Source organism: Triturus cristatus, chromosome 6, assembly GCF_964204655.1.
Source record: "Triturus cristatus chromosome 6, aTriCri1.1, whole genome shotgun sequence".
In the NCBI taxonomy this organism is placed as follows: Eukaryota; Metazoa; Chordata; class Amphibia; order Caudata; family Salamandridae; genus Triturus; species Triturus cristatus.
Window position 1 is genome coordinate 344,178,362 of NC_140589.1, and position 25,364 is coordinate 344,203,725.

A 25,364-nucleotide genomic window follows, 5' to 3' on the forward strand; every position below is an offset into this window, starting at 1 on the left:
TTGCAAATATTGAATGATGATCGAAGAAAGGTGTGGCTAGGTTAGATTCTGTTGTTGGTACATCAGTGATCAGATGCCTATAGAAATACCCCAGTGGGAGTAGGGTAGTATTAAATTCCCATACGGAAGGTGGAGGGGCTCTGGCCAGAGTTTTCTCGGCCCACTGTGGATTCTTGAAACTAATAGATACACAATCACCTTCAAATTTCTTTTTTAAAGGACCTATCCATCCTACTCTCTGTACGTTGTTTATTTCTGCTGTGCATTCTATCGGATAGTTACAGTTTGCTATCAACCAATGCAGGATCTTATTTTTCAAGGATGAGTGAGTTTCCTCTTGATCATTCCTAAGCCTAGGCACATTCACTAAAATCAATACATAAGCACCACATTCGGGGGGAAGATTGATTCTTGAAGGGATCTGCCTTGAATTATATGGTGGATCGTGTGTTAACCGGGGTTTTTGAGAGTTTGTGATAGTGGATGTTGAATTATTTTGACTCTTTTTTTGTTCTTGAGATGATGTGGTCGTCTTTCCTGGAGTAGTGTTTACCGCCTGAGTACTAGTGGTTGTGCTTGAAGTTGGGCCACTTCCTGTGGTAGAGTTGTTTGTAGGCTTATTTTTGCTCACTGGAATGGATAAGTTTGGTTGCGGTTTTGTTGTACTAGTTACAGTCGATGTAGGTTTTTCTGTCTGTTTTGTAGTAGTAGTTTTACCGGTGTTTGGTTTTCCTGCTGTATTAGTAGGTACAATGTCTCTAGTGAGAGTCTTTTTGTTAACAGCGATGAGTTCCTCAAGTTTCTTTTCAATTCTAGTCAGTCTAGATTCGATTGGTGAGATGTAAATTGCCAGGAGATTGCCGACGCTTTCTATCAGTTGATCATCTTTTATTAGCTTTACTGATGCGTCAAGGTTATTTACATACTCCTGGACCTTTTCCTGCATGGCTTCAGTTGAAGGGCCAGGTTGTTTAAATGTTCCGTTGGCTATGGGATACTTGATTGTGGTTTTTCTAGATTGAACTTTGAATTTTTTGCGTAATTTACCCACGGAAGGGATACTTATTGTTGGTTGTTGAGTCTGTTTACGAATGGCGCCCTCTTCGGTGGGTCTTATTAGTATGGGACTGTTTGGTTCTATGTTTTCCGGAGTAAGGTTTATGTTTAGATCTGGTGTCTTTTCGAGATCATTGCTCGTGTCAGAGTCGCACTCTATCAGTGGGTCTGTGGCCGATAAATTAATTTCATTAGGAATGGTGTGAATATCAGGCCGTGTTTCTTGCAGGCAGCCTGGTTGTTGTTCATATTGTTTGACAGGAGTTTTTGCCAACAAAATGTCGCCAAGGGAGGAACGTTTAGTTGTTAATAGTTCATATGAGGCCCTACGCTTGGCAGCTTCTAAATCTTGTGAGACTCTTCTTTCAAGGAGAGAGATACTTAAATCAATCGCGTCATGGGTTCTCGTGATAAAGTTGTCAATGGGGCCGATGATGGATGTACTATTTGCAGCAGCAGTTTTGCTTCTACTTCCCCTGGTAGACATTGCGATATAATTGTGGGCCGGGTGTGATGGCAAGCAGTGATAGGTGAAACCAGAGATCTCTCAATCAATCTGATGCAGGGGAACTCAATGTCATACAAGCAGTTTTGACTTAATATACTAAGGAGCGAGGGAGGAATTTTAGACACGTGTAGGTAATAATAGAAAAGTACCTGGAATAACGTAGGGCACAGATGATGATAGAGGGGTGTACCCAACCCAACCTCCTCGACCTCAGAGGGCCTCAGAGGGCCCGCCCTTTGCCCGGGCTTCGCCCGGCGTCCCGCGAGACGGGGATGATGGTTAATTTATGCGCCTCCTGGCGCCGAAATATCGCGGTATGTACCGCTAGGCCTGCTGGGTGTTGTAGTCCTGTGCCTGCACCACGCCCACACTCCGCTCGTCAGCCGGACTCCCGAGATGGCAGAAGGGGTCCCACGGCGAGAGGCGGGAGGCAGGAGGCGGGCGGGCGGGCAGGGTCTTGGAGAGTGTCCCAAGCGGTGTCCCAGGGCAGAAGACAGGCAGTGAAGGATTCAGTTGCAGCGTAGAGCCGGCGCGTTCCACTCTCGCTGAACACGTTAACCAGAAAACAAACAACGGCGTAATCCGAGCCTTTCAGTCGGCTCTCCGAAGAGCGGATGCTCTTACTGCTAGGTCTGTCAATAATTGCGCTCCGCGAGCACCATGAATACCCGCAATGGAGTCAAAACACTAACCGGACCGGGGGCTCACCACGGCGTGTTCTTTGGCCGCTGGTACGGGAGAAGATTGCGAGCACAGAGACGCCCGCAGCGTGCAGCGCACGTCGGGCAGAGAAGAGCTTAGAGACCAAGGAAGCAACAAGAGCTGAATCGAAGAATCAGGAACGGAACTCAGGAGATACGCGTTCAGAGCTCGATTTCAACATGTCTTGCTGGTTAGTCCCCGTTCTTGTTATTGTTATTCAGCGCGCGCTGGTTTCACACTTGCTTTGGAGTGTGAAGACTTTTCCAACAGACCTGCTCTGTATCTGTAGGACACAATGTAGCGAGGCAATGAATTTTCAAGAAAGGCGGGGGCGGGTTGAAAGCCGTAACAGGTCTCGAGGCAATTCATCTTTAGTTTCAGAAAAGCCATCATGTAGCAGGGGAACTCGTAAATCACCAGTACCCGGTACATATGCTCATGATGGCTTCTCTGTTCACTGGCAATGTCAAGAATGAGCTTGAACATCACAGGGGCATATCTGCTCATCAAAGTATGTCCTCACATGTAAAGTAATGCACCCTGCTTTAGGGCTGAAAGGACTCTTTAGTACCCATGCCCTTGGTACCTGGGGCCCAATTTACTAGGGACTTAATGGGATGCTAAAGGTTTTGCCATTTAAAGGTGGGGGGGGGGGGGGGGGGGGGGGACAATTGTAAAGTTTTAGGGAAGGAGATCCGGTACTGGGGACCTGGATAGCAGGAACCCACTGCACTTCTGACAAAATTGCATCGTTTACCACTCAAAAAGTGGGTGTGACCATGTCAAAAAAGGGCACTTTCCTACACCCAGTTACAATGAAGCAATGTCCTTTGTCCCGCAAGACTTTCAATTGACATTTACAAGGCCTAAGAAGAGTGCTGCTGTCCTCTTTTCAAAGCGATTTATGAGGAAGAATAGGACCGGACACAAACTACCGCGGAGCATGTAAGATGCTTTTATTACACTGTTTCAGGGCTATGCATGTCCAACACTCATTAGCACTGATCAACCCATGTAATAAAATCCCTACACACATTCATCCAGAGATCAGTTGGAATTTAATCAGACAAACACACCCATTTCTTTGATACCGTCAACCATTGTTGAGGGTTTCCTGTTGCCGCAAAAGTTAAACTTCACTTGCATTTGGAAATCTACCCATTTGGTAGACGGAAGGCATTTGGGACTTGGATGTCTTTATGTGCAGTGCTGGAAGAAGCTTGATTAGGATACTCATTAAAAAGATTTTATATTTGCCTCTCTCAGTCAAGGATTGTCACAAATAAGATGATGAATGAATGAGATCATTCATAAAGAGCGCAGCTACTCAGTGTTCCGGCGCTCATGGTCCCCACCTATCCTGCATTAAAGCCCCTCGCTGTTGAAAAATCCAGGTTTAGGCAGAATCATAGAACCACAGTGTCAGTTGCAGAATAGCCAGGTTTTAAGCAGCTTTTTAAAAATGGTGAGGTCCGTTACAGTTCTGAGGGATAGCATAATAAAGTCTAGAAGTGACCAACGCTTGGACCACAGTTTTCCTGTAGTCCACGATAAAAGGGGAAGTAATTTCCTCAGCATGCGCAGGAGGCCGAAGCAGATGCCTACAACTGACTTGACATCTCATCGAGAGTGTACAATCCATCATAATGCCCAGATTTTGTTTACAGTCTTTTGCGCAGAGAGGGGAGGGGACATATCCACCAGCAACTCTACTCGGACGGTGGAGATCCAAAGAAAATAATTTCAGTTTTCTCTGGATTGCATTTCAGTTTATTCCTCCTTAGCCACGTAAACACCTTGGTGAGGCATATCTTTATAAATCTGAACCTATGGTTTGGGCTCCCTATGTAAACACCTTAACAAACTGCATATTGGCTGGACGGGCTATCCCTTCAACTTGGAGGGGAGCGGAGATAATCACTATACACAAGAAGGGTGATATTTCGGTCCCATCTAACTACAGACCAACCAGTTTAATAGATAACTTACAAAAAAAGTTTGCCTGTCAAGTTCTGGATAAACTCCAAAGCTGGATGGACGAGAAGAAAGTGCTGTCCCCTTATCAAGCGGGCTTCGGCTCCAAAATTAGCACATGTGACTAGGCTTCTAGATTTAATCTGCTGACTTGGAAGTATGTGCTACTGAGAAAATAAAAACTTTCCATGGCATTTGTCGACTTAAGAGCCGTGTTCGACTTGGTGCCACGTAAATTGTTGTGGAAAGTAATGCTCAATCTAAAACTCAAATTGAACTGGTGACTCTGATAGCCAGACTCCATGAGAAAAACTATGCTCAGGTCAGATGGGGCACATAAGGCGAATTAACTGATAAAATACCAATACAGTGTGGGGTGCGCCAAGGATGCGTGCTAGCCCAACACTTTTCTCCTTGTTTATCAACGATGTGACCGGCAGGTTAATGGACTGCAAGAATGACTCTGCTGCCTTGAATGGTATTAAGATTTCAATCCTGCTCTTTGCAGAAGATTACTTACTTGTTTCCACAACCCCAATGGGGTTGCAAATCCTTGCGGATACGTTTTTGGATTTCTGCAGGAGCAGGAGTTTGGAACTAAATGTTACTAAGACCAAATTTATGGTGTTTGGGAAAACTAAGGGTAAATCAAGAGAGGTCAGAATTGCATTGGAACCCTTAGAGCGGGTGAAAAGTTTTGATTATCTTGGCATAAGATCGAGTGATACACTAGGCTGGGAGTAACAGTTGGAAAAGAGCTATTTAACTCTTGTCCATAGGTCAAAATCAATATTGAGACACTTTAAGCAGTCCTATACTCTATCATTGACTCCAGCTCTTGAACTGTACGGAGCAAATGCTCAGAGTGGTGCTTTGTACGGAGCAGAGATATGGGGGCATATCAATATAAATAAATTGACGTTATCCGAAAATATCCGTTTTTTGACTTTGGGATTAAAAGAAAAATCGGTGATATGGCATCACTGAAACCTTTATTGCACTGGCTGCGCTTGTGGACAACGCTGCAGCTTTCTGATTATTGCAACTCCCTAAAGGAGACTTTGAACATTAGTGATGCTAAAAGCCTCCCTTGGTTTAAGCATGTTGCGAGTTGGTTTACAACCCTTGGTATGACAGAACTTTGGGAACACCCAGAGAAGGCAAAAAGAGAGGATTGCTCAAAGCTAAAGATCAGGTATTGGGCGGCTGTGGATGTACGTTATGTCACCAGGCCAGCAAATGGCCAACTAACTTCTCAGTTTTTATGTGTCAAGCCATGCCCCTCCTTTGAAACCTTCCTGGATCTAATCACACCACTGCTTGCAAAAAGCCTATATGTTAGATTTAGGTATGGTAACCTACTACGGTTTTCTAGCTATCAGACTGCGGGATTATCTTTAGATAGAACCTTGTCCTGCATGTGCTAAAACTTTAGAGACAGAACAGCACATTCTTTTTTTTCTGTACAAAAGACAAAAAGATCCGTAAGAGATGGACACAACCGACCTGCTTAAACATTGGAGTTAGGCAACATCAGGTTGCCTACCGAATCCTGAAAACTGATACCACAGGACCAATAGTTTACGCGGTCAGTCGTTTCCTATTCTCGTTCTGGATCACACGGGAAAAGCTTCTGCATATCGATGGTGCTGAGTCTTAATTCTAAAAATGTAATCCCTACGATTCAAATTGATTTGCCGGCTTAAATTAATTGTGCGCTGTAAGCAAAAACCTTTTTATCATTGGGGGGCAAACAGCTTTGTACCCCTGATCGAGCTTCTCCCGGACATGTTCCGAGACCTCCAGTAGAGCAGTTTCAGTACTATAGTTCGCTCTGAAGCCGGACTGACTAATGTGAAGGTTATTTATTTCAGCATAATCAGTGACAACAGATTACAAATTTCTCTAAAACCTTAGAGAAAGCTGTAAGAAGCTATATGGGTCTGTAGTTTGCTAGCACTTTAGGATCCGCTGAGGGTTTCTTGATTAGCAGCAACATTTTGGCATGTTTCCAAATGGAAGGCATATGGCCAGCAGTTAGAGAGGAGTGGAGTACCTTATTGAGCCTTTTTGCCTGCGGAGTCACAGTATTTAAAGCATTCGCTTGTAAGTGCTATTTTGTAGGCATTAAGACACCGTGCATGTACACACTGGACAGAATATCACAATGTACTTCAGCACCTTTTACATTCCTCCCAGTTCCCCCAAGCACTTCAACTGGCAAAAAGCTCAACTCTGCCACAAGCTGGAATTTGCCAATGTGGAAGTATCTTCACAAATAAACGAGAAAATATTCAAAGAAGATTTGTAAATATCATTCTAAATATAATTAAATACAGCACACTTTTACCACTTGCACGTCAGCCAAAGAAATTGTCATAAGATGCAGCAAGAATCATACCTAAAATCAAAAGCAGCTCTTGAGCACGTCCTAGGGCAAAGACCGGAATGAGCCCTCGGCCACCCCGATTCACAATGTCATGCACCGTGTTACAGAAGCGGGCTTCCCGCTCCTCCCGTTTCTCATGGATATGGGTGCCATAGGTGGATTCCTGAGAGAAGCAAAAGCAGTTACCTTTATTACAAAAGCCCAATAAACACCCATCAACTCAGTAACTAGTTCAAAGAACACGCAGAGTAAAGCTGGACTTTATTGTACAAGCAGTATTTGACTGAAAGGGCCAAACACTGATCATTATGTGTGCTACGTTATCTTATTTGTTGGAGAGGAGCAGGGGGTGTAGAGTCAGAAAATAGTGTAAAAATATGATTGACCTCTGTTCAGAAGCAGAGATCATATTTGAAAGCAAAATGCAATGAAAAACTGATAAGAGAAATAAACAGTACAGCCACATAACAGTTTGCAGATAGGGATTTCAAAAGGCCGCCATATAAAGAAAAGAAAATTACTATCATCCTCAAGAAAGAAGGGGGGAGGGAGAGAAACAAAGTGAAAAAAAATCTTTTTATAATAATTTGAGTACTGTGTTACATTGGAATGTGGACAGGATGATGAGAGGATGTTTGAGGTGTAGTGCTAGTAACAAAGTTTAGTCACTCAGATGGCTGTGCAGAAGATGGTTTTCTGCCCTGAAAAAGTGTGGCAAAAAACGTGGTCTTGATGTTTTGGGACCATAACAGATGCAGCCCTCTCAAATGAGGTACCTCATGGCGGCAATTTATCATTTGTCCAAGTATATCGAGGTCAAACAATTCCAATGCTCAAAGCAATTCATTTCTACATCTCCCCATTCCCTCCCACAGGAGCAGGATCTCTTTCCACGTCAGAATTTCCACAAAATTAGCTCTTTTCTCCATAGGACAGGATGCTTCTACCCAGTATTCCACACTTGAGGGCCACACTCCCAAATCACTGCAAAGATAAATATTTTGACACTAAGCTTTCCAGTGTAATATACCCCTTCCCAGTGACACATTACAGTCTGCCTCTATAAGTAAACTTCTCACCTTTACATTCCTAGTGTTAGATAGCCTGTACCATACATTTCTAGGCAAAGATAGCCCATCCTATGGCAATACAAGACCTTTTAATGCCAGATCAGCATTGTAATGTTCCCACACAGAATGAACAGAACAGGATGCTTCTGAAACAATAATCCACCCCCGCGGATGATCCTACCATGCACCCCCCTGCCCAGTGGTTGATCTTGTCAGGTTCGTAGTAGTGCCCTATTGAATGGTTTCTCCCTCAAGTCTACCAAAACCAAGATACCATGCAGACATCAATGTAAACCCATTCTCCTCCCTACACAGTATAATCCCCTTAGCCATGAAAATGAAGTGCTGCAGCACAGATTGTCTTACAGTACAGTCACTACCACAATACCCAATGAAATAAATTACCAATGGCCTCCAAATTGCAATATTTATGAGGCACACAATCAGTAGAAAAGTCTATATATAGTGCATTATACCACTCTATACTATTATAGACCCATCTACATTAGACCATTCTACCAAACATGGCCAGAAAGAAACATCTTTCAGACACTCTGCATTACTAAATCACATTCGAAAATATATTATCGCTACAAAGCTCTTGAACAAACATGCAAGTCCTACTGTGCAAATAAAAGAATAAAAACACTGCAAATCTTGCTGCTGAGTGTATTATCTATGGAACTACAAATGCTATATCCCTTAATGAATTAGGGAGGTTAGGAAGCCAGATAAAAACCGTGATTAATATAATGAGTCTACTAAATACCAGAAGAATTGCAGTCCAAAAACTCCTTAGGAACTTCGGATTAGTGCCCATGTGAATGGGTATTTCCTGGAGCCTAGAACTGGTTTTGAAGTATGCCTTCGAACTGTACCTCCTTACTTATATTTCACTCTTGTGAAAATTCTTGTTGTCCTGTAGTTGATGTTCCACAGAAGACTTGGGATCACTTGAATTTCCCAACTGCAGTGGTCTCTGTATTCTAACCAAGAGCTGCAGCCTGCCTGGAGCACTGCACCCTTATGAGGGGCGTGTGTATTCATCCATTGCAAACAATGTGCTTACTTAAACTGGCCCTTCCCTTAATATACATCAATTCTAATCGGAGCCATACTCCATCCCTTAGTAGATACACATATTTATAAAATCAGGGCTACTTGAGCAGTGCTTGCCTCAAAGTATGATGATTTAATGCACACAAATTCAATGTGTATTATGTCACAAGGACAACCCTATATGATCACGGAGACCAGGGTCAGTATTAACTATGTAAACAGAGAGCATCGTGGATCTCCATTTAGCATGTGGGTACCCAGCTTTCAAATGTATGGCGACCATCAATCAATATATGCTTCCAACAATGAGTGGTCAGTTCTCACTTGGATTGCATATACAAGAAAACAAAAACAATACTCAGATGGCGAAGGTTTCTGTTATATATTATCCAATACATACGCAACGGCAGTACGATTTAATACCAAAAGTGCAGAGGACGCAGTGTTTAAGAGAGCATAATCACATAAAATATATACAAAAGACACCATACGTTCTTCCTGGTTCATTACATCGTTTTTTTGTCATACACATGCGTATAGCCATTGCACACTCTGGATCACAATTAATGTGGGAACCAAGAGAGATATGGTCAATGTTTCGACCCCCCCCCTCCCCTATATGAGGGATAGGGTATCTTCAGGACCAAGTCATCTGGCTCAATACCATTAAGGAGTATGTTCCGTGACTTACCAATTAACTCAAGTACATTCCACCACAATCGAAAGGACGTCTACATGAACAACACCCTCTGTAGAACAAATCTTTTGCTACTTTTAGGGCACTTCCACAAGTGCCTCCCTGGTCATTCGACTCACTACAATATAAATTCCAGGGCGCAAAGAATCCAACACTACGGTTTCAACAAGCCAGACCGGACTTGCTCAGTACTACTGCACCTTGGCATGGTGAATACCATCTATCTCAAGAGCATGCAACCAATGCCCTTTGCAGGGAGGGAAGCGCACTACAAATTTCTAAAGATTTGTCCAACAGAGAAAGTGGTTATTCACGTAGACGTCCTTTCGATTGTGGTGGTGTGTACTTGAGTCAATTGATATGTCACACAAAATACTCCTTAATGGAACGGAGCCAGATGACTTGGTCCGGTAGAGACCCACTCACTCATACATGGGTGGGCGGGGTCTAAACATTGACATTACATATTTTATGCATTTATGCACTCGCTTAAGCACTGCGTCGTCTTGGCTTTTGGTATTAAGTCGTACTGTCATTACATATGTATTGAATAATATATAACAGCAACAGAAATCTTCTCAGTCGGAGTATTTTTTTTACATGCAATCCAAGTGAGAACTGACCACTGGGTTGTTAGAAGCATACGCAAATTCAATAAGCATCATGTTCCGATTTGCCATTACTTTGAGCACACAAATGCATTTCCCTTACAACAGAGTACCAAGGCTGATATCAAATGGTTGGCGCCACTCCATTAAGGCACAGACAATGGAATGCACTCAGAGCATCTCCATGATCAAAACGATTCAGCCTATTTCTCTGCTTCAAAAAACCCATAAAAATAAAAAACACACAGTCCAACATCCAATAAATTTGATTTCCTTTTTTTTATTAAACTTCAGAAAAGTTGTATTTACTACTTTTCTGAAGTTTATTACACTACTCTCCTGGTATATATATATATATATATATAACATATATATATATATAACATATATATATATATAACATATATATATATATAACATATATATATATATAACATATATATATATATAACATATATATATATATATAACATATATATATATATATAACATATATATATATATATAACATATATATATATATATAACATATATATATATATATAACATATATATATATATATATATATAACATATATATATATATAACATATATATATATATATATAACATATATATATATATAACATATATATATATAACATATATATATATATAACATATATATATATATAACATATATATATATATAACATATATATATATATAACATATATATATATATAACATATATATATATATAACATATATATATATATATAACATATATATATATATAACATATATATATATATAACATATATATATATATATATATATATATATATATATATATATCCAACCTACTGGCGGTCGCCAGTAGGTAGTTATAGTTAGGACCACGTTTCCATAGGAAATCCGCAACATTCTATTTTGAATAACTTTGGCGCCGGTCGACGAATCCTCGCGAATTTTTCAAAATAGGTGGGGCGCTACGCTCCGCTCCTTCCCTGAAAGTCTCGGGGGGATTCGTCAAGCGGGGGCTGAGATAAAAGGGGGGTCCCAAAACGCGTTTTTCCCATGCATTTTTCCATAGGACCTTTAGACAGGGCTACAGCCCGAACGGCTGAACAGAATTACTAGAAATTTGGCAGAGAGGTAGTCCTCAGGTCAAGGAAGTGCCTTTTGTAGGTTTGGTGTAAATCTGTTCAGTAGATTCTGAGAAAATAGCCTTTAAATCAATATATATATCTGAGCCAGCTTACGGTGCGCTTACGGTACGCTTACCGTACGCGTACGGTGGCGTGCGCGATTATGATTGGCTCTTAGATCTTAGTAAACATTCGAATCGGCCGAAACCAGGAAGCGGCGGCCGCCATTTTCTCTCTTGCACTGAGAGAGATGATTAACAAACAAAGCACAAAAACATTTAAAGGGGCTGTTTTGACAGCTCCCACACACATAGCCATGTACAGGGAGTCCCCAAAGATCCCCCAAGGCCAAAAACCGAATTTTTATTTTTTCGCTAATTTCGCCGATTACGCTTACCGTACGCGTACGGTAAAAAAATATAAAAAAAAATAAAATATCCACACTAACCCCACCCCGTGTGCAATTGGTGACCGAAGGTCCCCAATTGTGCATGGCTTATCACACAAGTAAAAAACGAAAAGATTAAAAAAAAAAATATTAAAAAAAAAAATTATCCACACTCTCTCCACCCCGTGTGCAAATGGTGTGCATGGCTTATAACTACTGTGAAAAATTAAAATATTACCTTTAAAAACGAAGTGCATCATATGTCCTCCATGTGCGCACGGTGCGCGAAGCGCATCGTGCGTACATGGCCCATCTAGCGTAATGTGGGCACGCGGTGCGCGTAGCGCACCGCGTGCCCACCGTGCGTGCACGGCACTAACTGCGTAAAGTGGGCGCGCGGTGCGCGAAGCGCACTGCGTGCTCACTGTGCGCGCACGGTGCGCGAACGGAACAAACTGCGTTAAGTGGGCACGCACGCCACGAATGGCGTAAAGTAACTTAGCATTTAAAAAAACGTACAAATTCACTGAAAAAACCATAGGTTTCACACACGTTATAGTTAGGAATTAGCATTTAAAAAACCTTGCAAATTCACTGAAAAAACCATAGGTTTCACACATGTTATAGTTAGCGGAAATTTTACTGATAAAAAACCAATGAAATTCCCCCGTTATAGTTAGTGCAGGCAACTATAACTCACACGACCGCAATCTTCTGCTGATGACATATGTGTCTTTATGAAAAGAAAATATTTGTAATATATGTATAGCTAAAAATGTATGGAAGAAGACATGGGTAAATAAGTGTCTAAATACAGTATTAGCATCAGCAGAGGATAATCTTAATCTTAGTGAACTAATTTGCATTTAAATTACACTCTATCAATACAAAATGTTGCAAGGGGTGCTGTTTTTGTCTGAAATATGATGTCAAATGTTCATAAAGTTTTTACAGTTTTTACAAATGTACATAAAGTTCATCATCTCCGTTCAATCCTCCAGGGATTCTAGTTTTAAAACGGATGATTAGTTTTGATTCTAATCGTCTCAATTTTTGAGTTCTGTTTCCACCTCTTTCATGTTCTTTGATACATGCAATGCCAGAGTATTTGATATCCTGCCAGGTCTTTCCACTATGACTCTGTAGATGTTTGGTCATTGCATATGTCATGTCATTGTTTTGGATTGCGCGTATGTGTTCAAGGATACGCTTCTTCAGCGGGCATATTGTTGATCCAATGTATCTTTTTCCACAAAAGCATTCAATCAAATAGACCACAAATTGAGTGTCACAGGTAATCTTGTCTTGAATTGTGAATGTTCGATCTCGAGGGTCTTTAATAGATTTTAGATTTTTACCTATTTTGCATGCTTTGCATGTCATGCATTTTGTAAATCCTTGTTGTCTTACTTCAAGCCAAGATTTCGTAGTTCTGTTTTCAAAATGGCTGTTCACCAGTGTGTCTTGAAGTGACGGTGCCTTCCTGTACGATATTAATGGATGACTTCCGATTGTTGGTCCAATGTCAGGATCCTTTTTAATGACGTTCCAATATTTTAGCAAGATTTTTCTAATGTTGTAGCTCTCTTTTGAGTATGTTAGAATCAGTCGAGGTCTTTCTTCAGTTGTTTCTTTTACTTTCTTTCTTACTGTGAGAGTTTGTGCTCTTGTTTTTTGTCTGGCTTTATTTTCTCCACGTGTGATGTCACTGTGTTTATATCCTCGTGAGGCAAATCTTTGTTTGGTATCCAGAAATTTTCTCTCCATCTCCTCTGGCTCAGAACAGTTCCTCTTCATCCGTAGGAACTCACCATACGGGATACTTTGCTTTAAGGATTGTGGATGAAAACTAGATCCATGAAGGACACGGTTTGTGGATGTCGCTTTTCTAAAGACTGTTGACTGAATCTTGTTCGATTTGATGTAGATTTTAGTGTCCAAAAATTCTATCTCTGTTGATTGTATATTGAAAGTGAATTTCAGGCCTACCTCATTGTGATTTAATATTGTGATGAATTCCACCAATTTTTCTTTCTTCCCCTTCCATATTAGGAAGAGGTCATCAATGAAGCGTAGCCATAATACTACGTCCGTAGTATATGGTTCATTTTCCTCCCTCCAAGCTATGCGTTTCTCCCACCAACCCATGGTGAGATTCGCATAGCTTGGAGAAAAAGAAACTCCCATGGCTGTACCGCACTTTTGAGAGTACATCTTTTTGTCGAACAGGAAGACATTGTTTCGTAGGCAAAGTTGGATCATTTCCATTAACATATTAGTGTGTTGCAGTTCCCCGATAAGTCTTTGTTTCAGGAAATAGGCTGTAGCTGTCAATCCTATCTCATGATTAATGGAAGTATATAATGAGACAACATCAATTGTCGCCAGTAAGTATTCAGGTTGCCATTCTGTTTCCATTAAAATTCTCAAGAAGTCACCGGTATCTCTGATGTACGAGTTTAAGGTTGGAACAATTGGCAATAAGAAATGGTCAACATAATCAGCTATCTTCTCGTATAGTGACCCACAGCTAGATATTATGGGTCGGCCTGGAGGTTTGTGCAGGGTCTTGTGGACTTTCGGTAAAAAATATATCGTAGGTGTTACTGGATTGGTTACCGTTAAAAAGTTTTTTTCTTCTGCACTTAATAGGCCATCTTCATACCACTCATTTAATCGAGTGTGTATGTGTGTAGTCATCGTTGGAATAGGATTGGAGGATAAAAGTGTGTAGTTATTTTCATTGTTTAGTTGACGATTAGCTTCCTCTATATATGCTTTTTTGTCTAGGATAACAATGTTCCCACCTTTATCCGCAGGCTTTATTTCTATAGCATTGTTGGTTTTTAATGCCTGTAATGCTTGACGCTCTTCTAGGGATAGATTCTCTTTTTTAGAGTTGGTTGTGTTTTCCAAGGCTTCTAGCTCTGCCACAACTAGATCTTGGAATATGTCAATTCGGTTCCCCGGATGTAGCGATGGACAGAATTTTGATTTATTCTTAAAATCAGTCCGTGGATGATCGTCTGTACTTATGCCCATTTCTTGTAATGCTTGGATATCTGTTGTTTCTGATTGAGTTGTTTCATGGGCAAGGTCATAGGCAGTTCTTAAGGCTGATGCTTCAGCAATAATGTATCCCTCTTGTGGTTCAGTTGAAGTTGGGTTCATTACATTTAACCTTCGACATAAATGCCCACGCAGTCACTCAGACTCGACGTATAATCCTCAATGTATTTAATACATTTTGTGTAAAAAGAACTACCATACCCATAATGCCTCATTGCGGGTAATAGTGGTGAATTGGTATAAATAAGGAAAGTGAGAAGGGACTCATGTATACTACCGTGACCAAGAACTGCCATAGTTCGAAACGCGTAGGTGAAGAGTAAATAAAACTAAAACTTCTAATACACAGGAAGAGTGCGGCGTCTTTGTTTTCAACAAAGCTTGCTTTTTGATACTTATGCGAGGCTGTCCTTACCTCGCCGCCGGCACCAGCTATACAGTGCTCCTCCCGCAGGGACAATTTGTTGGCTTCATTTCATGATTACGGGGGAGAGCCCAGCACGTATCCGGACTGCCACGAACCACCTTGGAAGAAAACCGATTCGTATTTTGCCGCGATCTGCAGACTGGCGGAGAACGAACACTCGTTGAAAAAATCATTGCCAGTTTCACAGAGGACATCGGCATCACAAATAACGAAGGACGAAATCCAAGGAAAGGTGTTTCAACAAGCAGACAATCATTTCCAAGAGGCAACTGGTAGAGCGCCGGCGTGGAGGCGTCGGAGGACACAATCACGACCGGGAGTCTCCCAGGTAAGCTTGATCAACCTCTTGGGCTTTGTCCGTGTCTCGTGCTGTAGCGAGTGTGTTTGCTTGCCATAATTACTGAAATTACGGAGCAGATAACAAACGTGTTAACAGACACACTTTCCTGATAGAAGCAGCGATCTGGGATAAAAACGTCAGAATTTATCCTCATCTCTTCACAAACAGTAGCATAAGAAACCTTCACCAATAAGCTACAGTGAATTGGATAAAAAGAAATTTTCACTGAACCAACAGCATTTAAAACAACAATTCAACTCATAATCGATGCAAAATGGAACAAAGGGCGGCTAAACGAATGGAGAAAGCTGAAAGCATGTTCACTAAACAAACACCTACCGCCTCAACTTCAAATACCAAAACAACAGAGCCAAACACCGCTACAATGTCATTGAAACAATTATTCTTACAAATGGAAAAATTACTTAGGAAAGAGATTTCACGCAGTTGGGAAATAATCACACTCGAAAAGTATGTGGAAGTTGGAAGAGTGCCCCGCGGATTACGTATATTCACACTTCCAAATCATCCGGACACAAGCCCTGAAATGCTTGATGAATGGGGGAAAAACAACATGGATTGTTCCCGTACAATGATGCTCATCATCATTAAGTACGCCAAAAAGAATGTTGACGAATTGCACATCAAAATAGAGGAAATCGAGCAACAGATTAAAATGCAAGGGCAAGATGAAGAAATCATAAAAAAACTAAGAATGCAAATGGATAAAAACTTGGACAAACATGAGAATGAAATCCAAGAAAGAAAACAAAGAAAATTCAGGAGAGATGAGTGCGATTATGAAAATGGCACCATTTTCACATTTGCTAAACGATTTGAAATCTTAAAACAACAAACAGAAAGCAAAAAAGCCAATGTGTCGGAATCACCATGCACTACACCTAGTGAAACAGAATCAGACCTAAGTGAAGGAGAACAGCAATCAACAGTCACCAGAAAGTTTTCTTTTTTAGAAGAAATGAAATTACTGTATCAGGAACAGCAAAATCCGAGAACCAGAGGAAGAGGACAAGGCAGAGGACGTACAAGGGGACGAGGAAGGAGCCAATACGGAAAACCAAACAACGGCGAAAAACAAGAAGAGGCAGAAAAACAAAAATATCACTTACGAAACCGAACAGTGATAAGAAAATAAATAAACCAACAGATCCCAACTTAATAATTAACCTATCGAATTACAATTTGACGCAAGCAGAACGTACATTATTGAACAAAGGCCTAACATTCTGTCCTGAGAAACATCAAGATGCGATTGAAACCCGAATCGATATGTACAAGTATATTCGAAAATTAAAATTAAAGAAATTCTTTGCAAAAATGCCTAAACAACTCAAAACTTGTGAATTGGAGACAAACCCAACTTCAACTGAACCACAAGAGGGATACATTATTGCTGAAGCATCAGCCTTAAGAACTGCCTATGACCTTGCCCATGAAACAACTCAATCAGAAACAACAGATATCCAAGCATTACAAGAAATGGGCATAAGTACAGACGATCATCCACGGACTGATTTTAAGAATAAATCAAAATTCTGTCCATCGCTACATCCGGGGAACCGAATTGACATATTCCAAGATCTAGTTGTGGCAGAGCTAGAAGCCTTGGAAAACACAACCAACTCTAAAAAAGAGAATCTATCCCTAGAAGAGCGTCAAGCATTACAGGCATTAAAAACCAACAATGCTATAGAAATAAAGCCTGCGGATAAAGGTGGGAACATTGTTATCCTAGACAAAAAAGCATATATAGAGGAAGCTAATCGTCAACTAAACAATGAAAATAACTACACACTTTTATCCTCCAATCCTATTCCAACGATGACTACACACATACACACTCGATTAAATGAGTGGTATGAAGATGGCCTATTAAGTGCAGAAGAAAAAAACTTTTTAACGGTAACCAATCCAGTAACACCTACGATATATTTTTTACCGAAAGTCCACAAGACCCTGCACAAACCTCCAGGCCGACCCATAATATCTAGCTGTGGGTCACTATACGAGAAGATAGCTGATTATGTTGACCATTTCTTATTGCCAATTGTTCCAACCTTAAACTCGTACATCAGAGATACCGGTGACTTCTTGAGAATTTTAATGGAAACAGAATGGCAACCTGAATACTTACTGGCGACAATTGATGTTGTCTCATTATATACTTCCATTAATCATGAGATAGGATTGACAGCTACAGCCTATTTCCTGAAACAAAGACCTATCGGGGAACTGCAACACACTAATATGTTAATAGAAATGATCCAACTTTGCCTACGAAACAATGTCTTCCTGTTCGACAAAAAGATGTACTCTCAAAAGTGCGATACAACCATGGGAGTTTCTTTTTCTCCAAGCTATGCGAATCTCACCATGGGTTGGTGGGAGAAACGCATAGCTTGGAGGGAGGAAAATGAACCATATACTACGGACGTAGTATTATGGCTACGCTTCATTGATGACCTCTTCCTAATATGGAAGGGGAAGAAAGAAAAATTGGTGGAATTCATCACAATATTAAATCACAATGAGGTAGGCCTGAAATTCACTTTCAATATACAATCAACAGAGATAGAATTTTTGGACACTAAAATCTACATCAAATCAAACAAGATTCAGTCAACAGTCTTTAGAAAAGCGACATCCACAAACCGTGTCCTTCATGGATCTAGTTTTCATCCACAATCCTTAAAGCAAAGTATCCCGTATGGTGAGTTCCTACGGATGAAGAGGAACTGTTCTGAGCCAGAGGAGATGGAGAGAAAATTTCTGGATACCAAACAAAGATTTGCCTCACGAGGATATAAACACAGTGACATCACACGTGGAGAAAATAAAGCCAGACAAAAAACAAGAGCACAAACTCTCACAGTAAGAAAGAAAGTAAAAGAAACAACTGAAGAAAGACCTCGACTGATTCTAACATACTCAAAAGAGAGCTACAACATTAGAAAAATCTTGCTAAAATATTGGAACGTCATTAAAAAGGATCCTGACATTGGACCAACAATCGGAAGTCATCCATTAATATCGTACAGGAAGGCACCGTCACTTCAAGACACACTGGTGAACAGCCATTTTGAAAACAGAACTACGAAATCTTGGCTTGAAGTAAGACAACAAGGATTTACAAAATGCATGACATGCAAAGCATGCAAAATAGGTAAAAATCTAAAATCTATTAAAGACCCTCGAGATCGAACATTCACAATTCAAGACAAGATTACCTGTGACACTCAATTTGTGGTCTATTTGATTGAATGCTTTTGTGGAAAAAGATACATTGGATCAACAATATGCCCGCTGAAGAAGCGTATCCTTGAACACATACGCGCAATCCAAAACAATGACATGACATATGCAATGACCAAACATCTACAGAGTCATAGTGGAAAGACCTGGCAGGATATCAAATACTCTGGCATTGCATGTATCAAAGAACATGAAAGAGGTGGAAACAGAACTCAAAAATTGAGACGATTAGAATCAAAACTAATCATCCGTTTTAAAACTAGAATCCCTGGAGGATTGAACGGAGATGATGAACTTTATGTACATTTGTAAAAACTGTAAAAACTTTATGAACATTTGACATCATATTTCAGACAAAAACAGCACCCCTTGCAACATTTTGTATTGATAGAGTGTAATTTAAATGCAAATTAGTTCACTAAGATTATAATTTTTGTATATATTAGAGGATTACTGTCGATGTCAGACGTACCGTGTGGTCATCTTCTGTCATAATAAGGAAATAGAAGCTCAGCAATGGCACTTAGCCATCATGTCTATTTCATATCTTTTAGCAACTTTGACGTTATACACATACCCCTTGTGGATAAATTTAGATATTTACTATAAGTATCTTTAGTTGTCAATTTGCCTAATAGACATCCTTGCCACTCAGGCACTACATTTAACCTTCGACATAAATGCCCACGCAGTCACTCAGACTCGACGTATAATCCTCAATGTATTTAATACATTTTGTGTAAAAAGAACTACCATACCCATAATGCCTCATTGCGGGTAATAGTGGTGAATTGGTATAAATAAGGAAAGTGAGAAGGGACTCATGTATACTACCGTGACCAAGAACTGCCATAGTTCGAAACGCGTAGGTGAAGAGTAAATAAAACTAAAACTTCTAATACTCAGGAAGAGTGCGGCGTCTTTGTTTTCAACAAAGCTTGCTTTTTGATATATATATATATATATATATATATATATATATATATATATATATATATATATATATATTTCACTTAAAAAACCATAGGTTTCACACGTTATAGTTAGGTGGATATTTCACTCGCAAAAAACCAATGATATTCCCCCGTTATAGTTAGTTCAGATAACTATAACTCGCGCGCCCGCAATCCACTGCTCAGGACGTCACGTTTTACATCACTCATGACATGGTCAGTGGCATCACTCATGACATCACTGATGACATCATCCTTGTGATAGAGTGGCGGTCGCGCGAGTTATAGTTATCTGAACTAACTATAACGGGGGAATTTCATTGGTTTTTTACGAGTGAAATATCCACCTAACTATAACATGTGTGAAACCTATGGTTTTTTAAGTGAATTTGCAAGGTTTTTTAAATGCTAATTCCTAACTATAACGTGTGTGAAACCTATGGTTTTTTCAGTGAATTTGTACGGTTTTGTAAATGCTAATTTATTGATGTATTTTTTTTTTATACATTTATTTTACAAAAAACGACGTATTAAAAATTTCTTTTTTTTTTTGGTTTTCACCGTGCGCGCACGGTGCGTGCACCCCGGCATTTAAAAAAAAAAAAAAAAAGGGGTTTTTTTGCCTTCGGGGTCCTTCAGGGACCCCCTGACAAAGGCTAGGGGGTCAGGAACTCTCTACCCTGCCCCCTTTTCACGTTCGCCACCCTCGCACTGAAAACAAACAAAATGGCGTCCGACACTTCCTGATTTCGACCGATTCGAACGTTGACTAACATGTAACCACCAATCAGAATTACGCTCGCGCACGTTAGGGTGCTTGCACGGTGCGCGCACCCTGCGCGCGTATGGATATTGATATGCTTTTAAATGCTATTTTCTCAGGAAATACTGAACAGATTTACACCAGACCTGCAAAAGGCACTTCCTTGACCTTATGGCTACCTCTCTGCCAAATTTCAAGTAATTCTGTTCAGCCGTTCGGGCTGTAGCTGTGTCTAAAGGTCCTATGGAAAAATGCATCGGGAAAACGTGTTTTGGGACCCCCCTTTTTTCCTCGGCCCCCGCTTGACGAATCACCCCGAGACTTTCAGGGTAGGAGCTGAACGGAGCGCCCCATTCGTTTTGAAAATTTCGCGAGGATTCGTCAACCGGCGCCAAAGTTATTTAAAATAGAATTTTGAGATTTCCTATGGAAACACGGTCCTAACTATAACTATCTACTGGCGACCGCCAGTAGATTAAAAAAAAAAAAAATTATATTATATTATATATATATATGTGAACAAGGATACTCTGTTATCCGAAACGCGTCGTAAGCTGTAACTGAATAAAGACCTGATTTTGCCACAAAGAAAACGGGTGTCCGTGACTCTCTCTTCGTTGTCTTGCCGGATGGGAAGCGGGAAGAGCTGGGAAAAGTGTTTTGGAGATAGATATATATATATATATATATATCTATATATATTCAAAACTTTATATATGCATTACCAGTGAAACAGAACAGGAATGATATTCCTACACTAAATGCGCAAGAACAGACTCACTTTGAGTGACCTTAAATACAGGAGGCATTTTACAGTCACTGAGTGACTGCACACACATACACCAGGTGGCTACAAATATAGATGTATGCCTCAGTAAGCCAGAAATAGGTGAGAGAGTAAACTAAATAGCATTGCAATAAACTGCAAAAATATATATCAAATGAGCGACTTACCTTCGAGCTCAAAAACAGAACTGTCCTACAAAAAAAAGGCAAGAATGAATTGCCTTTATCTTGCAAAGATGTTATGGGAGGGACAAATAATCACGGTCTTACATCTCAGTTGTCTGTCATCCCAAATTCTCATGGATTATCCAATTCGAGAGTGTCGATGAATTTAGTTTTGAGAGCACTCTGATGCCGAAGTAATGCTGATTTAGCCATCATAATGGCATGCAAAAGGGCTATTCTTATTAAAATGTGTGACCATTCTACTCTGGGGAGGAAAGGTCTCCTGCATAGCAAACGGGTGTGGACTTTTGCCCTAGCCCTAAGTGCCCAATTGCATATGACGTATATTTGGCCATGGCATCACACTAATCTAGTGTCTACAGAGTACTAGGGTGGTCCCTGGAAATGAGACCTGGAACATGCCCTCACTGTAGACAAAGGACTACGTTTCATGCCCTGTGAAGTTACATGAAGCAGTGCCGGCAGCCTAATAAGTCTTTATGGATCAGTGTGACCAGAATTTTTTCTGTGTGAAGGAGAGGCTGGTCGTATATATAAAGTTCTGCTATTATCTGAACCCCGACCCTTGCACCGACACCAGTATGCATGTGCAATGAGTGTGGGACACCTATATATTAGGCCTTTATATGAACGGAGAGGGAGTACTGGCAAAAGTGCCATCCAATCTTGACCCTAGTTTAGCATGGCACAATATGGAGAATGGATACACTTACCCCCAGAGACAGTGGAAGCATGTCTCCCCAGGGGGCAGAAAGCGGTCTCTGGCTCTGCGTGCTACTGGTAAGGACACAGGAGATTCAAGGCAACAAAGTGCCAAATTTGTAAAAGTTGCACACTGTTACTTGTTACACTAATTTCGACTTGAGAAGCAAGTCAGGCTCAATGTGGAGTTGTTTGATACCTTGGAATGCCAACTATGGTCGCACCGTTCATGGGTTAGCAAAGCGGAGGGGAGATCAGCGTGCCACCCAGCACTCGCCAATGGGGCGACCAAGTCTTTGACATTAAAAACAATGGTTTTGTGTTTTTACTGTCAGAACACATAAAATACATGGTCTGCCCGTGATATATGCTGCACCCTGCCTTAGGTCTGGTACAGGGGTGATATACAAATGTCAGGGGGACATTCGATTTTGCAATGGCTTTAAATAGAAAAGTCGGGCTAGCGGTTCGAAACTGTTCTCCCAGTCTGAAAAGGCAGACTGATCGACAAGCTTTACTTTTGTCTCACCCACGGTGGCACAACCAGTGCTGTAGTCCTTGGGTTGACTAACAAGCCCTGGATACCATATACTGGGGACTTGCAGGTAAGCTAGCTTATGCTAACTGGTTATAGCCAATGTAACATCAGGGTACTGACACCAAGGTCTGGTTAGCAGGCCTCCGTGCACTCAGTCGAAAAACCAGCAACATCAAAAAAGCTGGGGCGCGGTGACCATACAAAAAAGGCATTTTCTAACAGACCGCATTAAAATAACGGCAGTCTTTCACTAGTGGGGGAGGGAGGGCATGTTCTTTGCATAAGGGACTATGGCACAATTGATTCACCAACAAAAAGTCAGAATCGCACCATGGGTTCCTAAACATTTCACTGTTTAGCTAGTTATGGTTAACACTGGAATTTGCAGTCTCTAAATAAAATGCAATGTTGAATCCATTACCATTTCTCCACTAATTAATAAAACACTATAATTGAGTGATTAAGGTGTACCAGGTCAGAAATAATCAAAGTCACTCAGTCCAGAATACTTCATCTGACAATTCCAACTCAACCCACAAGGAACAGAACGGAGGATATAGGGGGCTTTCTATTCTGGCACCTTCAAGAACAATGATTTGCTACAAAAAGAGAGCAATACTCACAATGATGAGGATATCTGGCTTAATATTTGGAATCTCTGCTGCCATCAAGTGACGGTCTTCCTGACGTGAAAAATCGCCAGTGTACAGAATCTAGACAAAGTATTGAAAAGACACATTAGGGACCAAACAACACTAAGGACAGCCAGTCATTGAGGTCTACAATGAGATCTGCAACAGCAAAAAATTTGAGAAACCTTTGTGAAAACCAAGTTTAATGTTAACTTCTTGCTTATAACCTCCTGTGGACCAGTCCCTGGCCATCATCTTCAACTGAAACTACATACAGATATTTTGAAGGGAGTTGTTAATAGAAAACAATCACACTGTAAAAGCTTAATGGGATCAGAAGGAATACAGCAACACCATATTCAACATGCTTTCAAATGTGTAGTTAGAATAGAAATTTAACAAAACATACCTTAATACCAGCTATTTCAATCATGAACATGGCTGCTCCCAGGACATGACCTGCATGGTAACACCAGAACTTGATTCCTGCTACTTCTTTAACTTCATGGAAGTTGATAGTTTCAATTTTGTCCATACTTTCCTCCAGATCGGTCTCTGTGTAAAGCATGTCATCTGCTGAAATGTTGCTATAAGAAAAAAACATGTATTAAAAAAAAAAAAGGAAGAGATGAACTCTACTGTACAGACGAGTTTAGATAACAAGATGTAGAAGAAAACAGACACTAAATGCTTAACATGGCAGGATGCTCAGATCCACACTCGCACAAAGAGGAGGAAACCGCTTTTAAGACAAATGCTGGATAGAAGGCAGTCAACGCACTTCAGAAATGGAGAGCTACACGTCCACAATACCACCGTTATCACCGTATTATGGCCCTCCATCTTTCTCCAGGAACTACTGCCCCTTTCTTTGGTGATCTTCACTTGGACGCAAATGAATTGAGGGTAAACATCTTACTTGTCATTTATGGAGGAATTCAACTTGGACGTGAAGCTACAAAACACTGTTCTTTAATCTCCGATCTGGTCACTTTTCGATTCCTACATCCTACACACTCTACACTCACCCACAGCCAGTGGAAAACCCATTATAAAATAATTGTGTCTACCACATTGGGTCACTCTGTACCCATTATTAACCATTCTACTTCTGATCCTACATCTTCAGAAGGAAAAATAAATAAATCATTAAACGATCTCCAGGCATTCTTGTGCCAAAATTCACCAGGGTTTAGATTCTCCAGAAAAACAGTTGTAGTATGAGCAAAACCTTAAAACTTCCCTTTAATTCAATATCTTGCATGTACAGCCATCTCTCCATCCTCATGCCTGCAACCATGTATCTTGAGTAACTTTTGCTCAACGCAATTACTACTGAGCAAATTATATTAGCATAAACATTTTGAATTGTAACGCTGGATGTTATTGAAGGCCTTACACAATGCCTCATCAGGCTACTTCCAAAAATCACTACTTCAAGTTAACCTCACGAACAACCAATCACATATTTACGAAGCATCATGTGAACTACTGCACGTCTCACTTTCAGCACATCTTTAGTTCTCACTTTTCTTTCACAATCATCACCAATAGGGATACAAACTGAATACTACCTAATATTGCTCCTCTAATAAAAGTAATCCCCTCAAACCGGGTTTCTGTGATGTACACTCTGCAGAAATGGAACTCGCATGTTATCAACTTGACACCTCCGTACTGAAGACCAAGGATTGCAGGCAGGCACCTCACAAATCGCAGAGGAGAGCGTTCATTTCCATCGTGGTCATTTAATGCAATAACTCACTGGTTGGAAAGAACGTTAGCCTACTCGGAAGTGCATCCCTTTGTTGATTAATTACGTACGGGTCATCTAATAAATGAAAGTGCACTGAAAAGCCCCTAATCTGGGAGAAGGAAAAAGCCCTTAAACAATAACAGTTATTGAACTTTAGCACCACTTTTACCATTTGTAGTTTATGAAATGGCACGCAGTCAACATTTTTTCCTGTTTTTCTGTAAAACAAAAGGTTTGACGTTTGGCAATAAGAGACCCCGTTCAGGGGGATCACTTGATAAGCAGGGGCTACTGGGCCCCAATCACGGAGGTGGGGTTAATTGGTCTCCATGTCCATGGGTCAGCCCTATTATAGCTT

The 25,364-nt window shown here is 40.6% G+C and overlaps 1 protein-coding gene across 1 annotated transcript in view; it reads right to left on the reverse strand.

Annotated features, from left to right (window-relative positions):
- Positions 1 to 25,364, reverse strand: part of CPSF3 (cleavage and polyadenylation specific factor 3) — a 307,899-nt gene that overhangs the window by 250,582 nt on the left and 31,953 nt on the right. The window contains exons 5-7 of the mRNA XM_085610727.1: positions 23,660 to 23,837; positions 23,242 to 23,331; positions 6,642 to 6,792 (exon numbers count right to left, since the gene is read on the reverse strand). Of these exons, the coding sequence (XP_085466853.1) occupies positions 6,642 to 6,792; positions 23,242 to 23,331; positions 23,660 to 23,837 (419 nt within the window). The remainder of the gene's footprint in view (positions 1 to 6,641; positions 6,793 to 23,241; positions 23,332 to 23,659; positions 23,838 to 25,364) is intronic.